This window comes from Eurosta solidaginis, chromosome 1 (assembly GCF_040869045.1).
Source record: "Eurosta solidaginis isolate ZX-2024a chromosome 1, ASM4086904v1, whole genome shotgun sequence".
NCBI classification, from domain to species: Eukaryota; Metazoa; Arthropoda; class Insecta; order Diptera; family Tephritidae; genus Eurosta; species Eurosta solidaginis.
In genome coordinates, this window is record NC_090319.1 from 36447197 (window position 1) to 36473622 (window position 26426).

At 29.2% G+C, this 26426-nt stretch overlaps 1 protein-coding gene across 15 annotated transcripts in view; it reads left to right on the forward strand.

Moving 5' to 3' along the window:
- Positions 1 to 26426, forward strand: part of Tm1 (tropomyosin 1) — a 117379-nt gene that overhangs the window by 81136 nt on the left and 9817 nt on the right. For 4 of the 15 annotated variants that reach the window (XM_067786683.1, XM_067786620.1, XM_067786592.1 and 1 more), the window contains 4 exons: positions 154 to 224; positions 7900 to 7975; positions 9757 to 9819; positions 19519 to 19588. In XM_067786683.1, the coding sequence (XP_067642784.1) occupies positions 154 to 224; positions 7900 to 7975; positions 9757 to 9819; positions 19519 to 19588 (280 nt within the window). Of the gene's footprint in view, positions 1 to 153; positions 225 to 7899; positions 7976 to 9756; positions 9820 to 11119; positions 11183 to 19518; positions 19589 to 21470; positions 24861 to 26426 lie in introns of those variants that run through there. The other 11 variants (XM_067786675.1, XM_067786609.1, XM_067786577.1 and 8 more) reach the window with 8 other exon arrangements.

Genomic DNA, 26426 nt, shown 5'->3' on the forward strand with positions numbered 1-26426 from the left:
TCGCTCGCTCGCCCATTGCCTTTGTTTTGACACTGACAAAACATTGCTCGCTCATAACCAAACACCCTATGTTTTATTGTGTTTTGCCTGTTATGTCATTCGCTGTGCTGCTCCTAACTGTCGCAAATGGAAATAACCTTATGAATATAAAAGGTTGCCAGAAAATTAGTTCTTATGGAACAAGATTTGGAACGTTCTGAGGAAAAAGTGGAACTTAGCGAAAGGTTTGTGTTGTTGCTACACATTTTTTATTTTTGTTTTTTATTATTTTTATATGTTATGCAACTTGCTGCTACTAAACTTTTGAGATATTTTATATTTGTAATGTATATGTATATATTTTGTAGTTGTACGAATTCGCAGAGGTATTGAAGCCAATTTTCACACAAAATTTTTTTAACTTTTTTAAAAATAAATTAAAAAATTTGAATAAACAGAACTTTAAAGGAAGAAAATAAAAAAAAATTACATAAATGAAATAAAAAGATGTTAAAATAAATAAACGAACAAAAAATTATTTGTTTTTAGGATTTTGTTCACTAATTATCGAACAAAAAAAACTTCTATAAAAGCTATGATATCAAAATATTTAAAATAATGCACAAAAAAGTAAGAGAAGAAAAGATAATTTATTTAAGAAAGTAAACTGTAGAAAAAATTTTATACAAATGTTAAAAAGAAAAATAAAAGACAAACGAGGCAATTAAAAAAAAATATTTACAATTTAAATAAAAACAATATAAGTAAATATGCAAAATAAATTTAAAAAAAAATAATATGTATTTAAAAAAATAAAAGAGCAAAGTTTAAAAAACAACAACAAAATTAACAAAAAATAAACAAAATATTTGAATGACGACATATTTCAACTTGTTTTAACGGGCGTCTTTTTTCTAAAACTTCAGAATTTCAATTCAAAAGCAATAACAAATTAAACTGCTCGCTTAATTTTTTTTGTTTAAAATTTTTTTCCAAGCAAGCAGAGAAAATTTTGAAGCTTAAAAAAAAAACACCCAAAAAACCATAATAAATAAAATGATGAATCAAAATATTATAACATAAACAAAAAAATGTATATAATATAAGGAGTAAAATATGATAGAAAAATATAATAAACACAATTTAACAAAACAAAAAAATGGGGTAAATAAAAAAAAAGTTAAAATAAAAAAATGGAATAATAAAATATGAAAATAAAACGACTAAAAGTGTAATAATTGAAAAAAAAAATTATTGATAAAAAGATAAAATTATATGATTATTTTGTCATTCCCAAAAAACTAAAAAAATTACAAAATGTATATAACTGAAAACAAAAATAAACGTAACGCAATAAACATTCAAAGAAAAGAAAAACAAATTTAGAACTTAAGAGCCTAATTTGAGTTGATGAGGTATGTTTAATTAGCTTGAGGCCATACAAAAGATTAAAACCGCAATGTCTTACTTTTTTTAAAGTATAATATTGGCGTGATGCAGTCGATCAAGCATATCTATGCAATCCTGAATCGAAATATCGACCAAATACATTATATTAAAAAAAGTAAAACATTGCAGTTTTAATACAGCCTCAAACTCATTAAGCATACCTCAAAAAAAATAAAAAAAAATAAAATAAAATAAAAACATAAAAATAAATTAAATCAGGATACAAATAAGTATAACTTGAAATAAAACTAAAAAATTGAGTAAGAATTTTAACAAATAAAAAATATTGATTTTAGAAAAATTTGAATTAATTATTTTGTGATACAAACAAATAATTTTATATATGTACATACTTTAATGAAAACTTTAAGCAAAAAAAAAAATCTTAATTTCATGTAATAATAAAGAAATATAAACTAATAATTCAAATATTGAGAAGTGAGTATGAAATAAAAAGATAAAAGTATAAAAAATTTAAAGCTAAGGAAATAAATCAAAAATTCCAAAAAAAAAAAAAATATTTTATTAAAAATCAAAAATTCCAAAAAAATTAATTTTATTAAAAATCAAATAATAGGAAGAAATAAGAAAATAAGAAAATTAAATTGAATGCTAAAATAAAGTCGTTTAAGAAAAAATTTAGTTATATGAGAAAAAAACACAAAGAGGAAAAACAAAAAAATAAATTGAGGATAAAACAAAAAATAAAATAAAACAAAAAAATTTGAGTTAAAAAATAATAAATAAAAGCAAAGGAATAATAAGTATCAACCCTAAATTTTATGAAAGTCAAAGACAAATAAAAGTAAATAAACATACATAAAAGAAAGGACATAGATAAAAATAAAAAGGTGAAAAGAAAAAAACAGAAAAAAATGTAAATTATAATACGAAAAAACAGTATAAAATAATAATTAAAACGAAAATAAAAAAAAAAATAAAATAAACGGGGAAGGATAGCAGACAAGTGCAATATTCAAGGTGCTCAATATGAAATATAAATAATTACTCACAATTTTAGTTATTAATTAAGTTTTCAAAACAGAAACAAAGTCACAGGTTGGACTACTGCCCAAACAAAACTTTGAAGATTTAACCCACACATTTTTTTTACAGAATGAAATATATTTTTATTACAATTTTATTAAAATAGCACGAAACTAACCAAAAATACCACACATCCGTCCAAATTTGTCAATAATTATACTCTGAGGCAATTATTTACATGCAGCTGTTTGTTTTTATTAAAAACTTCATGCTTGTCAAACTTTTTAGCTCAAAAACGTGTGAGAGTGATAAATAAACGTAATAAATGTTTAAATTGCTCAAGAAAGAAGTCTTAAAAATATTTTGTAAATTACCATTCCAAAAGAGTCACGTCCTTACCGAAAATTTATCTTCATTCATACGCTTTTATGTGGAATACACATGAAATGTGTTTTCACCTTTTGAAAATAATTTTTTTGTTTTCTTATTGGTTGTGCTGATAAAAGTGAGAAACAGCAAAAGAAAGATATTTGCAGTGAATTCAGTGATTTCAAGTACTACACACACACACAGGCACATACAGATGTACCTCTATATGTAACTCTTTTTCAATTGAAATATCTCATTTAATGTAGTTTGGTTGGTTGGCATTGCATGTTTTGATTTTTTAACTTTTTTCACTGAAATCACTTATTGCTGGGCGGCCAAAACGGTGAAACGCCAAATCAACATTTAGTGGTCCAGCCAACATACAAATCAGCCTTTTAATTTACTTTCAATATTTATTATTCAAACATTTAAATGATAACCAGCAACTGCTGTAAAAAAAAATTATAGGTATCTATTGCGGAGTGTGGTTTTCTGTTTTGTTTTGTTTTGTTATCTAACATATGTGAGGTAATATTTTGTTTTGTCGGCTCATTTGTGCTTTTTAGCCGCAAAACAAATAAAATCGTTTCATGCCCGAAAAAGAAATTTACATTCAATTTACGCTGAGCCTTTTTTTGTTTTTATTCATAAAGCGTGAATAAAACCTGAAAAATATGTTTGATTACAGGGTGTTACACAAAAATTATGCTGGTCTTGTTGTAGAGAAGGCCCCTTTATGCTACTAAATACTTGAGTACAAAATGAACTCTAGACAGTCTAGTGTTCTGTGGCTCCATGACAGACCAACAATTCTAAATGAAATCCATTGCGTAATTCTTATGTTTTCATTTGTGGCTCAGTGTTATCTTTTGCTGCCTTTGAAATGTGTACACGCATTTTCTTAAATTATTGATTTTACTTTTTTATTTATTTTACTTTTTATACTCAGTTGAGCAGAGCTCACAGAGTATATTAAGTTTGATTGGATAACGGTTGGTTGTACATATATAAAGGAATCGAGATAGATATAGACTTCCATATATCAAAATAATCAGGATCGAAAAAAAATTTGATTGAGCCATGTCCGTCCGTCCGTCCGTTAACACGATAACTTGAGTAAATTTTGAGGTATCTTGATGAAATTTGGTATGTAGGTTCCTGAGCACTTATCTCAGATCGCTATTTAAAATGAACGATATCGGACTATAACCACGCCCACTTTTTCGATATCGAAAATTTCGAAAAACCGAAAAAGTGCGATAATTCATTACAAAAGACCGATAAAGCGACGAAACTTGGTAGATGAGTTGAACTTATGACGCAGAATAGAAAATTAGTAAAATTTTGGACAATGGGCGTGGCACCGCCCACTTTTAAAAGAAGGTAATTTAAAACTTTTGCAAGATGTAATTTGGCAGTCGTTGAAGATATCATGATGAAATTTGTCAGGAACATTACTACTATTACTATATGTACGCTTAATAAAAATTAGCAAAATCGGGGAAGGACCACGCCCACTTTTAAAAAAAATTTTTTTTTAAAGTAAAATTTTTACAAAAAATTTAATATCTTTACAGTATATAAGTAAATTATGTCAACATTCAACTCCAGTAATGATATGGTGCAACAAAATACAAAAATAAAAGAAAATTTCAAAATGGGCATGGCTCCGCCCTTTTTCATTTAATTTGTCTAGGATATTTTTAACGCCATAAGTCGAACAAAAATTAACCAATCCTTTTGAAATTTGGTAGGGGAGTAGATTTTACGACGTTAGCTGTTTTCTGTGAAAATGGGCGAAATCGGTTGATGCCACGCCCAGTTTTTATACACAGTCGTCCGTCCGTCCGTCCGTCTGTCCGTTAACACGATAACTTGAGTAAATTTTGAGGTAGCTTCATGAAATTTGGTATATATGTTCCTGGGCACTCATCTCAGATCGCTATTTAAAATGAACGATATCGGACAATAACCACGCCCAATTTTTCGATATCGAAAATTTCGAAAAATCAAAAAAGTGCGATAATTCATTACCAAATACGCATTAAGCGATGAAACTTGGTAGGTGAGTTGAGCTTATGACGCAGAATAGAAAACTAGTAAAATTTTGGCCATTGGGCGTGGCACCGCCCACTTTTAAATGAAGGTAATTTAGAAGTTTTGCAAGCTGTAATTTGGCAGTCGTTAAAGATATCATGATGAAATTTGGCAGGAACATAAACCTTATTACTTTATGTCTGCTTAATAAAAATTAGAAAAATCGGAGAACGACCACGCCCACTTTTTAAAAAAAATTTTTTTTAAATTCAAATTTTAAAAGAAGAGTTAATATCTTTACAGCATATAAGTAACTCCAGTAATAATGTGCTGCAACAAATTACAAAAATAAAAGAAAATTTCAAAATGGGCGTGGCTCCGCCCTTTTTCATTTAATTTGTCTAGGATGCTTTTAATTCCATAAGTCGAACAAAAATTAACCAATCCTTGTGAAATTTGGTAGAGGCTTGGCTCCTAGGACGATAACTGTTTCCTGTGAAAAAGGGCGAAATCGGTTGAAGCCACGCCCAGTTTTTATACACAGTCCACCGTCTGTCCTTCCGCTCGGCCGTTAACACAATAACTTGAGCAAAAATCGATATATCTTTACTAAACTTAGCACACGTACTTATCTGAACTCACTTTATCTCGATATAAAAAATGGCCGAAATCCGACCATAACCACGCCCACTTTATCGATATCGAAAATTACGAAAAATAAAAAAATGCCATAATTCTATACCAAATACGAAAAAAGGGATGAAACATTGTAACTGGATTGGTTTATTGACGCAAAATATAACTTTGGAAAAAACTTTGTAAAATGGGTGTGACACCTACCATATTAAGTAGAAGAAAATGAAAAAGTTCTACAAGGCGAAATCAACAGCCCTTGGAATCTTGGCAGGAATACTGTTAGTGGTATTCCATATATAAATAAATTAGCAGTACCCGACAGATGATTTTCTGGATCACCTGGTCCACATTTTGGTCGATATCCCGAGAACGCCTTCACATATACATCTAAGGGCCACTCGCTTTTAAAACCCTCATTAATACCTTTAATTTGATATCCATATCGTACAAACACATTCTAGAGTCACCCCTGGCCCACCCTAATGGCGATATCTCGAAAAGGCGTCCACCTATAGACCTAATGCCCACTCCCTATTAAAATGCTCAGTAACACCTTTCGTTTGATACCCATATCGTACAAACATTCTGGAGTCACCCCTGGCCCACCCTAATAGCGATATCTCGAAAAGGCGTCCACCTATAGACCTAATGCCCACTCCCTATTAAAATGCTCAGTAACACCTTTCGTTTGATACCCATATCGTACAAACATTCTAGAGTCACCCCTGGCCCACCCTAATGGCGGTATCTCGAAAAGGCGTCCACCTATAGACCTAATGTCCACTCCCTCTTAAAATGCTCAGTAACACCTTTCGTTTGATACCCATATCGTACAAACATTCTAGAGTCACCCCTGGCCCACCCTAATGGCGATATCTCGAAAAGGCGTCCACCTATAGACCTAATGTCCACTCCCTCTTAAAATGCTCAGTAACACCTTTCGTTTCATACCCATATCGTACAAACATTCTAGAGTCACCCCTGGCCCACCCTAATGGCGATATCTCGAAAAGGCGTCCACCTATAGACCTAATGCCCCCTCTCTCTTGAAATGCTCAGTAACACCTTTCGTTTGATACCCATATCGTACAAACATTCTAGAGTCACCCTTGGTCCACCTTTATGGCGATATCTCGAAAAGGCGTCCACCTATTGAACTAAGGATTACTCCCTTTTAAAATACTCATTACCACCTTTCATTTGATACCCATATCGTACAAACACATTCTAGAGTCACCTCTGGCCCACCCTAATGGCGATATCTCGAAAAGGCGTCCACCTATAGACCTAATGCCCACTCCCTCTTAAAATGCTCAGTAACACCTTTCGTTTGATACCCATATCGTACAAACATTCTAGAGTCACCCCTGGCCCACCCTAATGGCGATTTCTCGAAAAGGCGTCCACCTATAGACCTAATGCCCACTCCCTCTTAAAATGCTCAGTAACACCATTCATTTGACTCCCATATCGTACAAACACATTCTAGAGACACCCCTGGTCCACCTTTATGGTGATATCTCGAAACGGCGTCGACCTATGGAACTAAGGATCACTCCTTTTCAAAATACTCATTAACAGCTTTCATTCGATACCCATATCGTACAAACATATTCTAGAGTCACCCCTGGTCCACCTTTATGGCGATTTCTCGAAAAGGCGTTCACCTATAGAACTAAAGCCCATTCCCTTTTAAAATACTCATTACCACCTTTCATTTGATACCCATATCGTACAAACACATTCTAGAGTCACCCCTAGTCCACCTTAATGGCGATATCTCGAAAAGGCGTCCACCGATAGACCTAAGGCCCACTCCCTCTTAAAATGCTCAGTAACACCTTTCATTTGATACCCATATCGTACAAACAAATTTTAGAGTCAGCCCTGGTCCACCTTTATGGCGATATCCCTAAATGGCGTCCATCAATAGAACTATGACCTACTCTCTCTTAAAATACTCTTTAATACCTTCCATTTGATACACATGTCATACAACCACATTCCAGGGTTACCCTAGGTCCATTTTCCTACATGGTGATTTCCCTTATTTTGTCTCCATAGCTCTCAACTGAGTATGTAATGTTCGGTTACACCCGAACTTAGCCTTCCTTATATGCTTGTTTGAGAATCTCATTTGTTGACATCATTTTTAAAAGCAACCGACCAAACCATTGATGTCGGACGTTAAAAAAAATTTTAATTTTGCTAAGCTATACAATTTTTTTGTTACTTGCATTTATAGATCTTATATTTACTTTTTGAGTAATAAAACAAAATCGCGGTAAAACAAAACAATCATCACAAGACTTTTCTTATTTGATTGCAAAGATTTAAACTGTTAAAATTGGCTTCAAATTTGCTGCGAATTTACATTAAAAAATTGTACTTCAATTATTTTTTTTAGAATTTTACTATTTATCTCAATATTTTATTCAACAGCAAAATTGTGGAACTTGAAGAAGAACTCCGCGTTGTTGGAAACAATTTGAAATCTCTTGAAGTATCAGAAGAGAAGGTCAGTATGCATGTGTTATAAATTTTAAGTATTCAAAAAAATATTAAGTATTCAAAAAAATATTAAAATAATGAATTAGAAATCTCTAAATATAAATTTTAAAAAAACATAACGGTTATATGTTAAAATCTAAATACTTTATTTTAAGATAATTATTATAATGAGATTCATATATTTTTCTAATTTGAAATTTATGTAGATTAATATGGGAAAAAAGTATATCAGTATATATTTCGCCGATAGAATAAGCATTCGAAAAAAAAAAAATGTTCTAAACCTACAATGTTTTGCTAAATCAAACGGTATGTGATTTTTTTTTTTGATCTACATACAAACACAAAAATAGCAACGAAAAAAAAACAAATAAATGTAAGGCGCGATAACCTCCGAAGAGATCTAAGGCCGAGCTTCCTTTTACCCTACAAATTGGCCGGACGGGGACGGGACCTACATGTTTTATGCCGACTCCGAACGGCATCTGCAAGGCAGATGAGTTTTCACTGAGAGCTTTTCATGGCAGCAATACACCCGGAGCGCTTGCGACCCCGCTTAGAAAAATTTTCTTCTAATTGAAAACCTTATTTCTAAAATTTTGATGTTGCTTTGCCCGGGGTGTGAACTCAAGGCATACGGTGTGGTAGGCGGAGCACGCTACCATCACACCACGGTGGCCGAAATTATTAACACATTTGATCAGTTATCCCCCTATTGCCTGTGTTGATCTCTGTAGAAAGGAGAATGCTGGGCGATAATCGATTAATTTCAATGAACAAAAGGTATGAAAAAAGTTTCGAAATCTGTTTCGATAAACTAACTGTTTATAATGGTCCATAGATTTTGAAATAAATTTGCACAATTGCAAAATTAAATGAAAAAGATTAGATCGACAAATAGTCCATTCCATTCCGATCGACAGTCGCAATAGGGGGTTTATTTTCCCTTTTATTTATTTACAATAATTTCAAAAAACACAATTGAAATTATTTGTATAAAACAATTTCAAAAACAAAAAAAAACCATTTTCGAAAAAACCTAAAAATCGATAGTTCTTGCGATGTTGAAAAAGTTGAAAGAGTGGCACAAATATTTCAGCTTGTAAAATATATGAAAATAAAAATTTCTTCTGGCTTAGCATACATATGTAGGTTATAGCGAGCACTCTACTCACTAATAAATTTTTCCTGAATAAGTGGGATAATTTTTATTGCTTTACACTCAGAGAAAAGATATGTTCCACAATGCAGCACTAGTGATTTTTTTTGTTTTCGTCAACTTCAAAAGCGCAGTGCTATTGCCTCTTAAGCTAAGGCTCTCATTTTTCTCCGGGACCATTAAAAAAAAAAATGTCACGCCAATATCGTTCTCACGCGAAAAATCTCGCTCTAACTCCAATTTTGAGGAACGCCATATCTTGTTGTGGGAGTGTTAAAGACGGTGAGTGCTGTGGATGTTCATAGCCGTTTTCCGGATATAGATCCGGTAAGTTTCAGAATGGCTATTCCATAGTTCTGTTATTTATTGAACTAGAGTACTACATACTTTTTCCCATATCAAAGCTTTTAAACTTCATTATACAAGTTATCATTACTTTTGCTCGTATTATTATTATTATATTTATTTTCAATATTATTATTATTTTATAAAATAAAATATCTAAAATATTTAAATAATTTCTATATATTAAATTCTATATTTCTCTTAAAAATCATTAACCCGTTGATTTGATGCACTTTTTTGGCAAAAATAAAAAAATTTAAATAATGGAATATTAACATGTAAAGGCCAACCAACGTGAGGAAGAATACAAGAACCAAATCAAAACTTTGAACACCCGTCTAAAGGAGGTATTAAAAAAAGCAGTTCAAAGAAGTTATAAATTTTTCGAGTTGAATAAAAAATGGACCCTTATAAAAAAGATTTTTCAATGGATGCTTGCCAAAATTACACAGAAAGCGTTATTTCTAAATAAGCGACCATGTAAAGAAGATACTACCCACCAGTTTTTTTTAATAATTTGATACATTCTTTAATCAACTTCTGATTCAGTTTTTTTGATCAACTTTTCAATCAATTTCTTGTTGAATCGAAAAATTTACTAGTGTCAACGAATTGTGCGATATTTGCATGCAACAGTTGGTAGCAAGCTGACTTGAATTAAATTCTGAATTCACAAACAAACAAAAAAAAAAACGTTTTTTTTTATAAATATTAATTTATTTTTAAATCTTATACATATTTTGTGCTTTTGGTACAATAAATGCTGCCGCAGTTCTGCTGTTACTGTTATTGTTTTTAAAAATTATTTAAAAATTTTTTTTAACTTGTGTAAACTGCAGATTGTCGCGTTGGTTCTACTGTTCTACGGTACCCATACATACAATTGTATATTTCTTATAATACATATACATATATATGTACATTTTTATTTTATATATTGTGTGTATAACATTATAAAGTAAAAAAATGAAAAAATTTCTACTAACAATGTTAAATTATTTATATTTTTGCCTTGCATATAAAATATCTACCGATTTTTTCTTATCATTATTGGTAATATATATTTTTTTAATAAAAAATTATATATTTTGTTACAATAATATTTTGAAAAATTTTATATTCTTTTGTTTATTTACATGTGTTATTTGTTGCTGTTTGCTGCCCGCTTGCTTGCCTGTTGTTGTTACAATGAACTTTGTTGTTGTGTTATGCAAAAATCGATTATTGCACTGCAAACCGATGACACCTATTATCGATACAATGCCAACAACACAACAACTGCGAACAACCTAATTGAAAAATCCCGTCCGTTAACAACAAAAATTAATTACAACAACCGCTATCAACACCGCTGCTGCTAATGAAAATTGAAAAAAAACCACCCTTTGTTTGTTTACCCCGTTTTATTGTTGTTTTAATGCACAATATTTAACAAAAACACACTAAAACTTGTAAATTTCCTAACCACTAAAACTTATTGAACAATGCAACCGTTAAAACCGTTATCGGCTGCTAAATTTAAACTAACCGCTTCATGCCTGTCAATACCAAAACAACACCGAAATGTTTTGCCCCACTCTGCACTATTTTCGAACTTTGTTCGTTACTGTTGCGCGCTTTGTGTTGAAAAAAATATGGAAACTGTAGGCTACACAAAAAGAGGAAACTTTCGAGGGTCAAATAAGAGTTCTGGATCATCAATTGAAAGAGGTATTAATGCGATTTCATTATAAAACTTTTTTTTTTTTTTTTTTAAATATATGTAGTAAAGTTGCGGTAATTGGGTAAAATATTTTGCTAATGAATTTATTCTCTACTAAGTTTATTGCAAATCTATCTAATCTTCATTATCTTTACTTATATAAAACTCTAAAAAAAAAAATTTAAAAATGTACAGCAGCAGCAGCGAACAGACAAATAGCAGTGGCAATCTTAATAATTCGTCAATTAAACTCCTTTTTTATTCTCGATATTTTAAGAAAAAACCTACTTGAATTTTGTAACTAAAAATATGCAAACCAATCTCAAAAACCCTTTCGAAAAATTCTATAAAACTTTACAAAAGTTTCGAAAGTTTTATTTGGAGTTCTTTAAATTTGTTTGAGCATGCAGTTTTGTTGTAGCCTTATCAGTTTTAGTCTAACAAAGTACAGGCTATAGTCTCTTCGCATTTCCACACCATTTGAGAAAGTTTTTCTTTTTTCGAAGGGTGTTTCGAATGTCCTTCATAAAAAGTGTGAAATATTTATTTTTTATATGGAGGAAAATCTAAACCCATGCCGGAAAAAAATTTTCACAGTTAGACTAAAACACACACTATGCACTTAATCAGTCTATGTGAAGTGCTCACGGGTCGGCCAGTTGAATCTAGACTAAAACCGATTTGGCTACAAAACTGCAAACTGAAAAAAATTCTCTGAACTCCAAATAAAAAGTTCGAAATTTTCGTTAAATGTTTTTCAAATTTTTTCGAAAACGTTTTTCAGATTGGTTTGCAAATTAGTTTTAGTAGTAAACTTCAGAGAGATTTTTTCCCTAAAATATCAAAAATAAAAAAAGAACAATTGCATTGACCAAGTTTGATAAAAATTGCCCCTGCTAATTTTTTGTTCGCTGCTGTACATTTACAGTTCTGAATTCCTTTTCATTTATTTTCTTTCTTTTTTTTCCTTCAAAGTTTAATAAATGGTATATTAAAACCTATGCATACCAATTTCAAAAACATTTTCGAACAAATTTTCACAAATATTTCAAATCTTTTAACTAGTTGCCAGAAACTTTTTTATATGAAGTTGTCTTCCAACAATCAATTGTAATGCAACAAATTACAAGCGTGAACTCTCAAAAGTCGCCATAATTTTGAAATTTTTTTGTTCGAAGAACAACCGTTCTTAAAAAATGAACCGCCAACAACAAAAGCGTAGCTTTGCTACAAGCATACATACATAATTTGGCTATCCAAAGAATAAATCTATGCAAAAGAGGCAATTGGGAGAAGTTGCACAACAACAAAGGCATGTTGGTGACAAAATGTGTTTCTCAACAGTACAATCGTCGCAGGAGTGCGGCTTCAAATCTCACTCCCGGAAAAAAGTCTTGAAGAGATTTACAAGGTATAATCGAAACAGCTATCGCCTTGTTCGTCCTTATGTCTCGTAAAAATTTTTTCAAAATTGTTTAATAGATATAATAAATAATTTTAGAATTTTTTCAACTGTTTTCAAGATTTTAATATATTCATTAGGGTGGGTCGATTTGTATGGACGAAAGTTAACCGATATCGCGCCATCGATGTTTCGATAGGATTTGGGCTCAGGAAAAAAGGTCCACTACGCATACCCAAAATAATAATTTTCGAGCCTGCGAAATTTAATTTTTTTGGCTTTTTTCGACTTTGATTTTTAAGTTTTTTTGCTTGACCTACTAAAAAAATTTTCATATGTATACCCTGTCCGACCCAAAAAGGTCCGCTAAAAACGTCGATAACTGTTTTTTGAAAAAAAAAAAAAAAAAATATTTTCGACAACGTTTTTAGCGGACATTTTTGGGTCGGACAGGGTATTCATGAAAATTTTACAATCAAATGAATAAAGTAAAAAAAAAAAAATGAAATTTCGCAGGATCGAAAATTATTATTTTTTTTTGGGTATGCGTAGTGGAACTTTTTTTCTGAGCCCAAGTCCTATCGAAAATCGATGGCCGATATCGGTTAATAAATCGACCCAGTGTAATGTTCATACAGCAGGCCTCAGAGGATAGGCTGTAAGTTTGGTCGTTCTCTTATTATTATGCACATACTCCAAATATAGCTACCCCGAATTCAGTTATTGCTTGCAACATCCTTTTAAATTATTTTGTATTTTTGCATTGCTTAAAGTTGAAAAAAATTCTCTGAACTCCAAATAAAAAGTTCGAAATTTTCGTTAAATGTTTTTCTAATTTTTTCGAAAACGTTTTTCAGATTGGTTTGCAAATTAGTTTTAGTAGTAAACTTCAGAGAGATTTTTTCCCTAAAATATCAAAAATAAAAAAAGAACAATTGCATTGACCAAGTTTGATAAAAATTGCCCCTGCTAATTTTTTGTTCGCTGCTGTACATTTACAGTTCTGAATTCCTTTTCATTTATTTTCTTTCTTTTTTTTCCTTCAAAGTTTAATAAATGGTATATTAAAAGCTATGCATACCAATTTCAAAAACATTTTCGAACAAATTTTCACAAATATTTCAAATCTTTTAACTAGTTGCCAGAAACTTTTTTATATGAAGTTGTCTTCCAACAATCAATTGTAATGCAACAAATTACAAGCGTGAACTCTCAAAAGTCGCCATAATTTTGAAATTTTTTTGTTCGAACAACAACCGTTCTTAAAAAATGAACCGCCAACAACAAAAGCGTAGCTTTGCTACAAGCATACATACATACTTTGGCTATCCAAAGAATAAATCTATGCAAAAGAGGCAATTGGGAGAAGTTGCACAACAACAAAGGCATGTTGGTGACAAAATGTGTTTCTCAACAGTACAATCGTCGCAGGAGTGCGGCTTCAAATCTCACTCCCGGAAAAAAGTCTTGAAGAGATTTACAAGGTATAATCGAAACAGCTATCGCCTTGTTCGTCCTTATGTCTCGTAAAAATTTTTTCAAAATTGTTTAATAGATATAATAAATAATTTTAGAATTTTTTCAACTGTTTTCAAGATTTTAATATATTCATTAGGGTGGGTCGATTTGTATGGACGAAAGTTAACCGATATCGCGCCATCGATGTTTCGATAGGATTTGGGCTCAGGAAAAAAGGTCCACTACGCATACCCAAAATAATAATTTTCGAGCCTGCGAAATTTAATTTTTTTGGCTTTTTTCGACTTTGATTTTTAAGTTTTTTTGCTTGACCTACTAAAAAAATTTTCATATGTATACCCTGTCCGACCCAAAAAGGTCCGCTAAAAACGTCGATAACTGTTTTTTGAAAAAAAAAAAAAAAAAATATTTTCGACAACGTTTTTAGCGGACATTTTTGGGTCGGACAGGGTATTCATGAAAATTTTACAATCAAATGAATAAAGTAAAAAAAAAAAAATGAAATTTCGCAGGATCGAAAATTATTATTTTTTTTTGGGTATGCGTAGTGGAACTTTTTTTCTGAGCCCAAGTCCTATCGAAAATCGATGGCCGATATCGGTTAATAAATCGACCCAGTGTAATGTTCATACAGCAGGCCTCAGAGGATAGGCTGTAAGTTTGGTCGTTCTCTTATTATTATGCACATACTCCAAATATAGCTACCCCGAATTCAGTTATTGCTTGCAACATCCTTTTAAATTATTTTGTATTTTTGCATTGCTTAAAGTTTTTTGTTACATACTTCTAAAACGCTGTAGATAAACGCGTGAACAGGACTCCCAAAAATTAATAAACAAAAATATTAAAAAAGTGATACAAATATGTTGCGTGTTTAAATATGTTAACATATATATATACATTTTTAAAAATATTGCACAAATTGTTATTCTCAATTTTAATTAATGTACATAAAAAACGGTGTTAAAAATTTCGAATGTATTTTTTTTTTGCTATAATATTTTTTAACCTCAGCTTATATTTAAAATATTTTTTTAAATTTACAAACATACACCCCTATTCTGCATTTCGATTACGTTCCCGTTCTACGCTCCGCTTTAATCGAAGGTGGGCATTCTGCGTTACGACGGAATCGTAAGGAGAAGAGGAAGAGCAAATGATTTTTCGAAATCAGCTGTTTGTACGGAATGTGTGAACATTGGAACAAAATAAATTAAAGAAAATTTGTAAAAACACTGAAAAACGTTCATATTTTATTATCCACGCCATTTTGTACAAAAATAAGCAATAGAATATATTGCCGCAGTGTTATATTTTTTTGAATGAAATGCTTTCATAATTATAAGTGTGCTTTTGTCGTACTTTTGGTCAATTCCCTGTCGTGGCCACCAAGTTTTGTTAAAACGGATTCCTGCACGAATATAGTTGACATTTTCTGAATTTTATGGATGCTAATTTCATTGCACTGGCCTAAAATACTTTATAAAGATTTATTTATTCTTTCCGCAAGGATTGTTTACGTTTTCGCTTCACCTTCCTCTACTCCGGCAGCTTGCTTTGGGATATAATTGGACCCAACGAACAGACACAAATTATAGCTTTCTATTAAATCAATAGCCGCGGTATTATTTGTGGAGTTGGAAAGCAACGCATACGAAAATGGCCAGGCTAGAATGGAAAGGCAAATATTGCGAGATTTGTGTAAACCATTTGAGATGAGTGACGAATTGTAAGAAATTGAACTTAAAAGTTGTAAAGTTTAATGACTTATTTTCTTATTTAGGTTTTAAAAAATACTTTCGGTTTAATAAGAATGCTTTCAAGTATATGTTAGATACTTTTGCGGGGCAAATAAGTCCAAGGACTTCAACATCGACTTGTTGTTTTTGGAAACATATAAAAAACAATCATGATCGAGCCTTTTACGTTTCTTAACAAGTTTTACTTACATTTTTGTTAAAATTCTGGTATAAATTAATAAAAAAATAAAAAGAACATATTTTTCCGCCAACGAATTTGCAACTTAGAAAAACGGAACTACGATCGAAATGCAGAATACACAAAATCGAACGATTCGAAGTTGAATCGAAAGAGATTGGAACACAGAATACCAAAATTGCCAAGTCGAAATGCAGAATAGGGCTGATAGATATAATTATGTGTATACACTAGAGGTGGGCAAGCACTAGGTCGCCAAGAACCTCATGAAATTGGAAATGCTACTAAGCGCTGCAAAATTAAGAAAAGCAAACAAAAAGTTGCTGGCACTGAAATTTACTATTAAAAGAAAATAAAATTGGCCATGCAAACTTTGTCCACCACTGGTTCATACTATAAATTACTTATATACATTTCTTCATCTTAGTTGTTTGTAAAAGTACGTACTAAATATGGTACCCAAACAGCAACAGCGATCAACACACATCAGAAAAATATATCATGGAAAATAGAACAAAAAAAAAAAAGCAATGCAAAAAAGAATTTAATTATAAAAATTAAATAAATAAATTTTAAGCATACACTCAAACTGGGAAGCATCAAAAAATGCTTAATTAAAACTTGAAGTAGCACTAAAAGTGTTTTTTAACAAAAATTTTGAAAAAAAATACTCCTTTTAAATGACAAAAAAAAAAAAAAAAATAATAATAATTGAAAAAAGATTAAAGAAAAAAAGTTATAAACATTATATTTTTTATTTGTTAAAAAAGCAAGTTGAACATAAATAAAAAAACAAAAACAGTTGTTTACGAACAAAAAAGTATTATAAATGTACACTTGCATAAAATTGAAAACAACTTTTTGTGCATAAATTACCAAATTATGGTAAAAGTTTACACGAAAAGTGCAAATATAAAAAAAGAAGGCACAGCTTTTGTACAACACTGTTTAAAAAGCATAACCTAGCTGTATGCTTAACAGTGTTTTGTAAAATATCTCTAAGATACTAAATAAATGGATGCCTCAATTAATAATTTGTTGAAAAAAATTTATATATATTTTGTATTGACTTTCCCACTAAATAATTTTTTGGAGCTTTTTACACTTGAAATTTGTCCTGCTGCCTTGAATAAATTTTTGTTTAATATTTGTTAATTTTTAGTTTTTACACAAACAGAACAGAACATCACTCCAAAATTATAAATTATCAAACGATTTAAATTTCTTCGGTGGATATTTTATACATTTTTTTTATAACAGATATTCTATTCGAAAACGGACTGTAATTTTTTAAACATAAGTTTTTTTTTTTAAATCAACAAAGAAATGATATATTTTTCTTTTGTGTTCGTGTGCTTATGCCTATTGCGCCGATTCATCGTCACGTTGTTGTTATACGTACATATTTAGGCTCGTGAATTGCAAAAAGAAACCGAAAAGGAGGTTTCACAAATGAAAAATAATTTAGAAACTGTAAGTTGAACTTGCCCCGTTGAAGCCTTTTGAATTTATATAGTAAAACAACAAATCGAGTTTATTTCCATCGTAGAAGCCGCTGCTGGTGAAAAACAAATAATAAAACAAAATTGTAGCAACTGTAGGTGGTAATTTAACACTTAAACTTGTAATAATTTGTTTCGGCTAAACAAAAAAAATCAATTGGACAGTAGTATAAAAAGCTATTAAAAGCTTTACATTTGACACTACTCGTATTTAGTATTTGGTTTAAACTCCCTACATACTAAATTAAGTGAATAAAAATTATGTAAATTTTTTTAACCCATTAACGCCCATTACACGCAGATAAAAATGCTATTTTTCGAAAATAGCTTTATACGAATTCCTGCGAAGTGATAACTAAATATTTAGAGCTTCACACTTTTGATGTTGGCATTAACGGGTTTATATGCATACATATATCATTCTAATGTTCTAATTTTTTTTTAAATATATTGCATACTAAACCTTCGCTTATGGCAAATTCCTAAGTGTCATTACTCTCATTATTTATTTTCTATTCAAATAATATTGCCGTTTTATTTCTTGAATTGTATTTAACAAATTATGAACTAACAATAATTTAACACTTTATTTTAACTTAAAGAAATTAAAACAAACAAAAAAACGAATGTATTGAGCAGTGAACAAATTCGACATATGTAACTATATTTTAACGCTGGTTTTGGTAGTATTTGAGTAGATTTTGTACCCCAACAACATACCAATATAACTTACATATGAACATACAATGGTAAAACTTATGACAAAAAAAAATTTTTACAAAAAATTTTAAATGCTAAAAAGTTTTGAAAAACATAGCTTTGAAAGAAAAAAATAACTAAATAACAACTACGACAAAAAATAATAAAAGAATTGAAAATGACGAAAAATAAATATGAACAGCAAAACAAATAGAAAGCCAAAAAACAAAAAAAGATTAAAAAAAAAATTAAGAAGTACAACAAAATTAAAAACAAAAAAATATTGAAATCCGAGAAAAATAATTAAAATAATTTATTAAGAAAACAAAAACAATTTATTTAAAAAAAACTAAAAAAGGTGAAAAAATTTAAGAATTGAAAAAGAAGAAATATAAAAAAAATTTTTTAAAAATATAAAAAATTTTTTCAAAAACAAAAATGAATTTGAACCAAAAATATTTAAGAACTTATAAAAAATTTTTTTAAATTGTTATAAATGAATTAAAATAAATCATTTTTTTTTTTAAGTAAAATTGAAAACAACAAAATATGAACCAAATGAAACCTATAACATAAACAATAATCGATTAACAAATGTTATAAATGGTGTTGAAGATCACCAGTTTTTAGAAATATTACAAAAAAAAAAAAAACACACAAAAAAAGGAAAGACCAAAATTCCTTTAATGAAAAAGAAAAAAATTTATTAACAATTAAGTTAAAAAAAATATATAAAAAAGGGAAATGTAAAAGAATGATTTAAAAACAAAAAATAAATAAAATAAATTTATAAACAGAAAATTTTATTTGAAGAAAAACTTTAAGAAAATTATTAAAAAAAATTAAAACAACAAAAAATAATATTGCAAATCACTTTATAGCTAAATAAAAATCTATGAAAATAATCCAACAAAATAATAAACAGCTGAAGGATTTCTCCAAAAAAACTCATATAAAATTATGCGATTAACTTCTTTCGAAGCGAATACGCTTAAAAACAAGTAAATACAACTATACAAAATTTTATCATTGTATGCGTATGTTTTTCGTCATCCGATTGTCCATTTTTTATTTCCTCTAAAAAAAACTTTATTTCTTAAAATTCGGCCATTCATCTAATTGATCAAATGATTCGTATCTGCGTAAGCGGGTTTGCCCAGCTCTGTTTCTCATACAAGGCTTACGCACTTTATGCGACATTTGGCGATTTGAATGAACAGGTCTCAAATTTCCTTTTTTTTCATATACTAATAAATATTTTCTTTATATTTCATGCTGCAAAAAAATCTACGTTGTGCCACGTTATTCAATTACAACAACTTAGGCTGAAGCCCGTGCTGAATTCGCTGAACGTTCAGTTCAGAAATTGCAGAAGGAAGTCGACAGGCTTGAAGGTATGTACTTTAAAGTTTTATTTATTTATTTATTATACATAAAATATTTAATATTTAGTGAGATTATTAAAAAAAAAAAATAGCCTTAGATTAAGTAGCTATAGCTACAATTTGTATGTATGAAAAATAGTTTACATTTTACGCTTTAGTAAAAATATTGGTATATTTCATAGTTTATTTTATTTATATTTAATTAAAAGTAATTTTCTTAATATTTTTTTATTTTATATATTATTCACTCATTTAATAGGTTGTAGCGCAATTTTTTATTATTTAGAATTTATAGATAATCAAAAAACACGCACACATCTATCCCCTTGTTTGTGTGTTTCGGTGTTAAATTTGTAGTTATTTTTGTGGTGTTTTTCAAATTTATTTATATATTGTACTTTTAAATATAAAATTTTTAAAATTTCGTGTAACAGGTGAAAAATAATTTTCAAAGATATATAAATATGAACCAAAATCATAAACTAAAAAATTCAAAATATAAATACAAATTTGAAAGGATAAAAGACTTAAAAATAATTTTTTATACTTATTTATTTGAATTGAAAATTAAACGCTGAAACAAATTTCAAAATTAAGGTAATTGAAATTAAACTTTTTATTAAAAAACACAATAAAAAAGAACAAAAACATTAAAAATCTTTTGTTCAGAAAAATTTTATGTTTTTAATCCTTTGGTTTTGTAAATATGTTGTGCAAATATTTAAATAAATATAAAAAAATAAAATAAATAAAAAAATAAAATAATACAATTAAAAAAATTACCCAGAAATAAAAAATAAAAATAAAATAAAAAATAAAAATGAAATAAATATAAATTAAGATTTCAATATTGAAGTAAAAAACAAATTAAAATAAAGATTACGACAATTAAAGAAATAAAAATTAAAAGATAGGAAAAAATTTTTAAATCGATAACAGATAAAAAAAAAACAGCAAATACAAGAATGAAACAAAAACAATATTATACAATTTAAGACTTAAGAGAAAGTAGTATGTAAAAAAAAAACTTAGCCATAAAAACTTAAAGATAAAATTATTTAAAAATCAAAAAACTAAAATTGCGAGAATGTAAAAGAACAAATTTTAATGAAAAAATACTATTAATTTCATCAAAAATTTTGAAAAAACTAAATTGCAAAGCGGATAAATATAGCAAATAAAATAAAAAAATTTAATTAAGCAATAAGCAACAAAAAATTTAAGGGTAATGTACAAAAAAGTTTAAGTAAAGATCTAATAAGGAAAATATGAAAAATTAAAAGAAAGAAATACAAAACTATTAAGTGAAACTGTGAATTAAATGACCTCTTGAAATTTTTATGACTTAAAATTATTATGAAATTATTATTAAAATTTTTGAGATTTATATTAAATTTTTTTCAATGAACTTTATTTTGTTAAATATTTTTGTTTTTACTTTATTCATTTCTTTAAATAAACACGTATTTTATTATAACTTAATATGTATGATTTTGTTTTTATTTAAACTAAATATTTTAAAAATTAAAAAACCAAACTTTGTTATTATTTTTCATTTTATGTGTTTGCCTGCTCGCTCGCCCACCTGCTACGCCTATTGCCTGCAAAAATTTTGCTATTCCAAAAAAAAAAAAAAACTACTAAAACAAATTTTTGTGTTACAAAATATTATTAATTTATTTTAATGTTAACTGTATTTAAATGTATTGAATATTTATTGTTTTGTTATTTATTTGTTTATTATTTGATATTTTGTTTTAAAAACTATGTATTAAACTGTACTTTCAAATTGCAAAAAAAAACATCTAAAATTTTGTACACTCAAAATACACAAATTGTAAAACATTACACACACGACCAACAAACAATATTTGCCTTTTATTGCGCTCAGATGACTTGATGAATGAACGCAATAAGAATAAACTGCTGCAAGAAGAAATGGAAGCCACTCTGCATGATATTCAAAATATGTGAAAAAGAAAATGTTGCTAAACCTACGCCACTGCCACTCCCACTACTCGCTTCAATGTGGCCTCTTCCTAAACAAACATAATACACTCCACTTTGTAATTTACTACGTTGAAAGACAGCATGAAAAAAAGACAAGAACAAAAGCTAGACTTCGTATAATAAATATATTAAAAAAAAATAAATTAAAATAAAAAAAAAAAACAAGTATGCAAGTAAAGTAGTGCCTTTGGCTGCCTATGAGGTGTCTATGTTCGGATCTGGCCTATCCGTTAACGAGTCAGCGGAGTGGGCATCCTTCCATAATTATAAAATAAATAAAAAATTAAAAATAATTATAATTATTTAAGAAATGTTTTGTTGCAATTGCACTATAAATGTGTGCAGCAAAGTATGCAATCTAGCGCAACAACAGCAACAGCAAAGATACAAAAACAAGACAAAAATTTGCACAAAAAAAAGACATTTATTATCATTCCCTACGCTGTAACTAAAACAAAATTATAAAAAATTGTCATTACCTTGTTTTTTCTAACACACAGTAAAAGTATTTTAAGTACTACACATTAGACTGGGTCGATTTAATAACCGATATCGCACCATCGATTTTTCGATTGGATTTGGGCTCAGGAAAAAAAGTTCCACTACACATACCCAAAAAAATAAGTTTCGCCAACGTTTTTACAATTTTTTGAAAAAGAAAATATTTTTTGGGTTTTGGGTAGTATTTTGGTCGAAAAATTTACCCTTTCGCCATTTTTTTTCGCAGGCTGGAAAATTATTTTTTTTTTGGGGTATGCGTAGTGGAACTTTTTCCTGAGCCCAAATCCTATCGAAAAATCGATGGCGCGATGTCGGTTATCTTTCGTCCATACAAATCGACACAGGTTACTACACATGCATATTTTTGACTTCAAATGCGCATTTTAATTACATTCCAATTATTGAAAACATAAAAATTCACTTGAATTGAAAAAATAAAATATTTTGTTATAATATCATCGCCACACGAAAAAGTGCTAATAGTGCCGTGCGACAAAATGAGATGACGGGGAGGACATGAAATTATTGAAACAGTTTTGAAAGTGTAAGAATTTTACAATCGGTAGGGCAAACGTTTAACCTGGGTTGGGCCTGTAAACTGTTTACATTGTTTACAGGAACTGTGTAACAACAATGTAATTGTTTACAAGCTAATTGTTTACGTAAACAATTCATTTTTGTAAACAATTGTAAACTATTTTTTTTTGCTTTTTTTATGAGTCAGAAACAATCTACTATGAATTAAGTATTTTCACTATTTTTCAAACAGTTTTAAAGAAATAATAAAAAAATACGCTTTAATATTTAATATTTTGTATTCATTTTCACTGTCCGATTCTTCATTGTTTTGGTCAATTTTCATTTTATAATAAATAAAACGTAAATTTTTGGACCTTTCAAATCCATCTGTTTGACTTGACAGTTTACAATATAAGTTGAAATGACATATGCTGGTAAATATTTACAATTGTTTACATTTACAATTATTTACATCTGTTTACAATGAAAGTGTAAACAATCCAAAAAATGTTGTAAACGCGCAACCCTGGTTTAAACCCATTTCAAGCACGTGGTTATAAGCTAATGTTGGCCGATCCCGTGATTTGTGAGGAACAACGTGATCTCTGATTGTGACCTCCCAGTCACAGCGGTTTTTAACCTTGAATATGACGGATTCAGAGCAAAAACCGCCAAAATTGGAATCAATTCTTTATATTTTTCTGCTGATTTATTGCTAGATACGTAGCATCAGTAATAATATTATGATATCAAGATCAGGCATTTAAGTTTTTGTCTTTTTTTGAAGTGTTCAATTGTCAAATTGTTTAGAACACACCGTGAGAGGCCTCTAGAACGAAACACTATTTGTAACTCATCCGATTAAGAGGCCTGTGCTACCAGATATACCGTTCATTCGTCGATATAAATTTTTGGAATGTATATTTTTGAGACAAGTTGCAAGCGGTTAGGCCACATTGCTTAGATGTGTGGTCTCCTCAGATAATCGAATATTGAGATTTCAAGCAGTGCATGTGCTTTAAATAGAACTTTTATAAATTTAACCGAACAAAATATTTAAGTAAAATTTGTTTTATTTTTCTTGAATAAGTTTTGTTGTGATAAAGTTGTGTTAGAGTTGCCTGATTCCGCGATTGCTACCGAACAGTAATAGAAAAGCAATAATAGTGGACAAGTTTTTTGCAACAGCAGTATTCCTTCACTTTAAAAAATTACACAGCCGCGGCTGTGTTTGTCGCATGGCATAATTGTAATAAGATTAGGATCTAAAAATACACTATAAATATTAACATATGCCAGTAAAAAAGTAAGAAATTTTAAAGGTTTATTTGATATCATAGATGCACAGTTTTCATTACACTTTAGGCCAAACTCGATTTTTTTTGTGAGTATTGGACCAAATAATTTTTTTTGTTACGGTGGAGCCATAAGCAAAAAAGTGATTTCTCCGTTTTTCGAAATTAGCTTTCGGTTTTTTTTTTTTAATTAACTTATTACGAAAATTAAAAAAAAAAAAATGTGGCCGTGATTCGGCTTTTTTCGCATTTTAAGGCAACAACTTTTTCTTTGCATATTTATATAACAGTTGTTATGCGGTTACAAAGTCTAATCTTCGAAAAATTCAAAAGCCACATATTTCTGAAGTTTTTCCTATCGTTTATATAAATTTTAAAAGAAAAAAATGCATATCTTTCAAAAAAAAAAAAAGAACGCCTTTTTATTCCGTTTTTTTTTTAGTAAATGTTAATGAAAATTGCCCATCTATGCTTTATATCAAGTAATACCCATATTGTGCTTGCAATATTTATTTATTTTTTGTTTTATGTATTTTAATTTCAATGTTTAATTTTTCTCTTTGTTTTAAGATTGTAGTTGTGTCTAGATTTATATTTTAATTTTTATTAAATTTATTTTATTTATTTATTTATATTTTTTAAAATTTGTATTTTATTACTGTTGCTTCTGCTGCCACTTTATATAAAGCAATCCAAAAACATTGTAAACAAAATATGCATACATATTTTTATTATCTAATAAAGCATTGCAACAACAAAAACGCATTATTATGTTAAATGCGACGACATTAATTTATAATTATATATTTAAATAAAAAAAAAAAATTATTATTTTATTTTATTTTATTTTTTGAACTTTGTGCGCTTGTATGTGACTTCTATGTTACTGCTATGTACGTATTAATAATGACATATTTACTTGATTATTGTAAAGTATAAACACAAAAAAAAAAATTTCAAGACTATATACCGTTATTGGTATACATGCATATATATTCCCAACAACACTCTTCGTTCATACATTCTCTAAATATCATTGAATCCTTTAGATGCAAGTACAATGCCTTTCTCCAATTTTCAAATTTTCAACAGAAATAAAAAATTATAATATTTTAGCAACAAATTGTAAGCAACAAACAAACACAAAACATTACCTTTGCTGTTGTTTAAAAAAAAAACTGCATGTAGTTTTGCATTAAAAAAAAAAAAGAAAATACTTACACATGAAATCAACTAGATTACGTGAACAAATTACAAATATATTTATGTTTTTACATGCGATACATTTACATACATACATATGATTCAATTGCAATTTGCACAAATAAAGTATTTTTTCAAAAATAATTTTATATTGTTTTGAATGGTTGCGCACTTGTCAGAAATATGAATGAATGTTGCAAAATTAAGATTAAAATCTTATTGTTGTTGAAAAAAGCCAAGATATTTTCTGAAAACTTTTAAGATTATATAAAATATTCAATTGTTAGTTCAACAACCGCAATAATACAAAATTCATCATTCTGGCTAGATCGTAACGATATGCGAATTTCGTAAAACTAACTAATTTGTGTTCCAAATCTTGATGATTAATATTTTTTTATCACTGTAATAACATAGTGCAATAGCGTTTAAGTTGCAGAACAAAGCCAACTCAAGCTGAACGAAGCATACAACTTTTTCAAAAGTGTTCCAAGAATTATATTTATGCATGTTGTCGCTAGGGGTTATAATATCCCTGCAAAAATGGCGAGTACTTCATGCATGCATGTATGGAGTACTCGCTATGGACCAAGCGAGTGCTCCAAAATTAACCACAATTCATACAAAAAATATGGTCCAATTAACATTGCGATGTCCTAGGACTGGACCATATACAACAGCTCAGCATTATATCAGAGTAATCCATAGAGTGCTCCAGTATGACACAAGTGGACCACATGATTCAACGATTTTTGCAGGCATGTTCAATAATTATGTACCCTAATATTTTACCAAATCCACAAAGATCCACAAAAAATTTTCGAAATTTACCGAAAAACTTTGAGCGTGTTCGCTAGAGGGTTAAATTTTTTTTTAAGAATTGTTGATTGAAGTTTTTTGCAAGGGTCTTCTTGCAAAAGAAAAGAAAAAAATGTGTATACAAAATACGAAAAGGGCGCAGCAAAGTCAATTTCACATCCTAAGTATGCAACAATCGTTATAAATGTTCTCCCAAGCGTTCTGTTTTCAAGCCCTGTTTCGAAAGTTTTCAAAAAGTTTTTAAGTGGCCGCTAGAGAATAGTACAAGGGATCTTTTTAAATAAAATTTTTATACAAAGTACGTAAAGGGCTATAAAAAGTAGCAAATACAGTTTACCCCTTGAAGTATGCAACACTTGCTTCATGTTAGTTTTTTTTGTGGTATTTCCTTTGCTTTACAAATATAAGTAAAACACTATCTTACAAAAACATTTATTTTTACGAGCCTGACCCGTGCGCATCTTGCGCAGCCAATATAAAAGTCTCTTATCAAATATCGA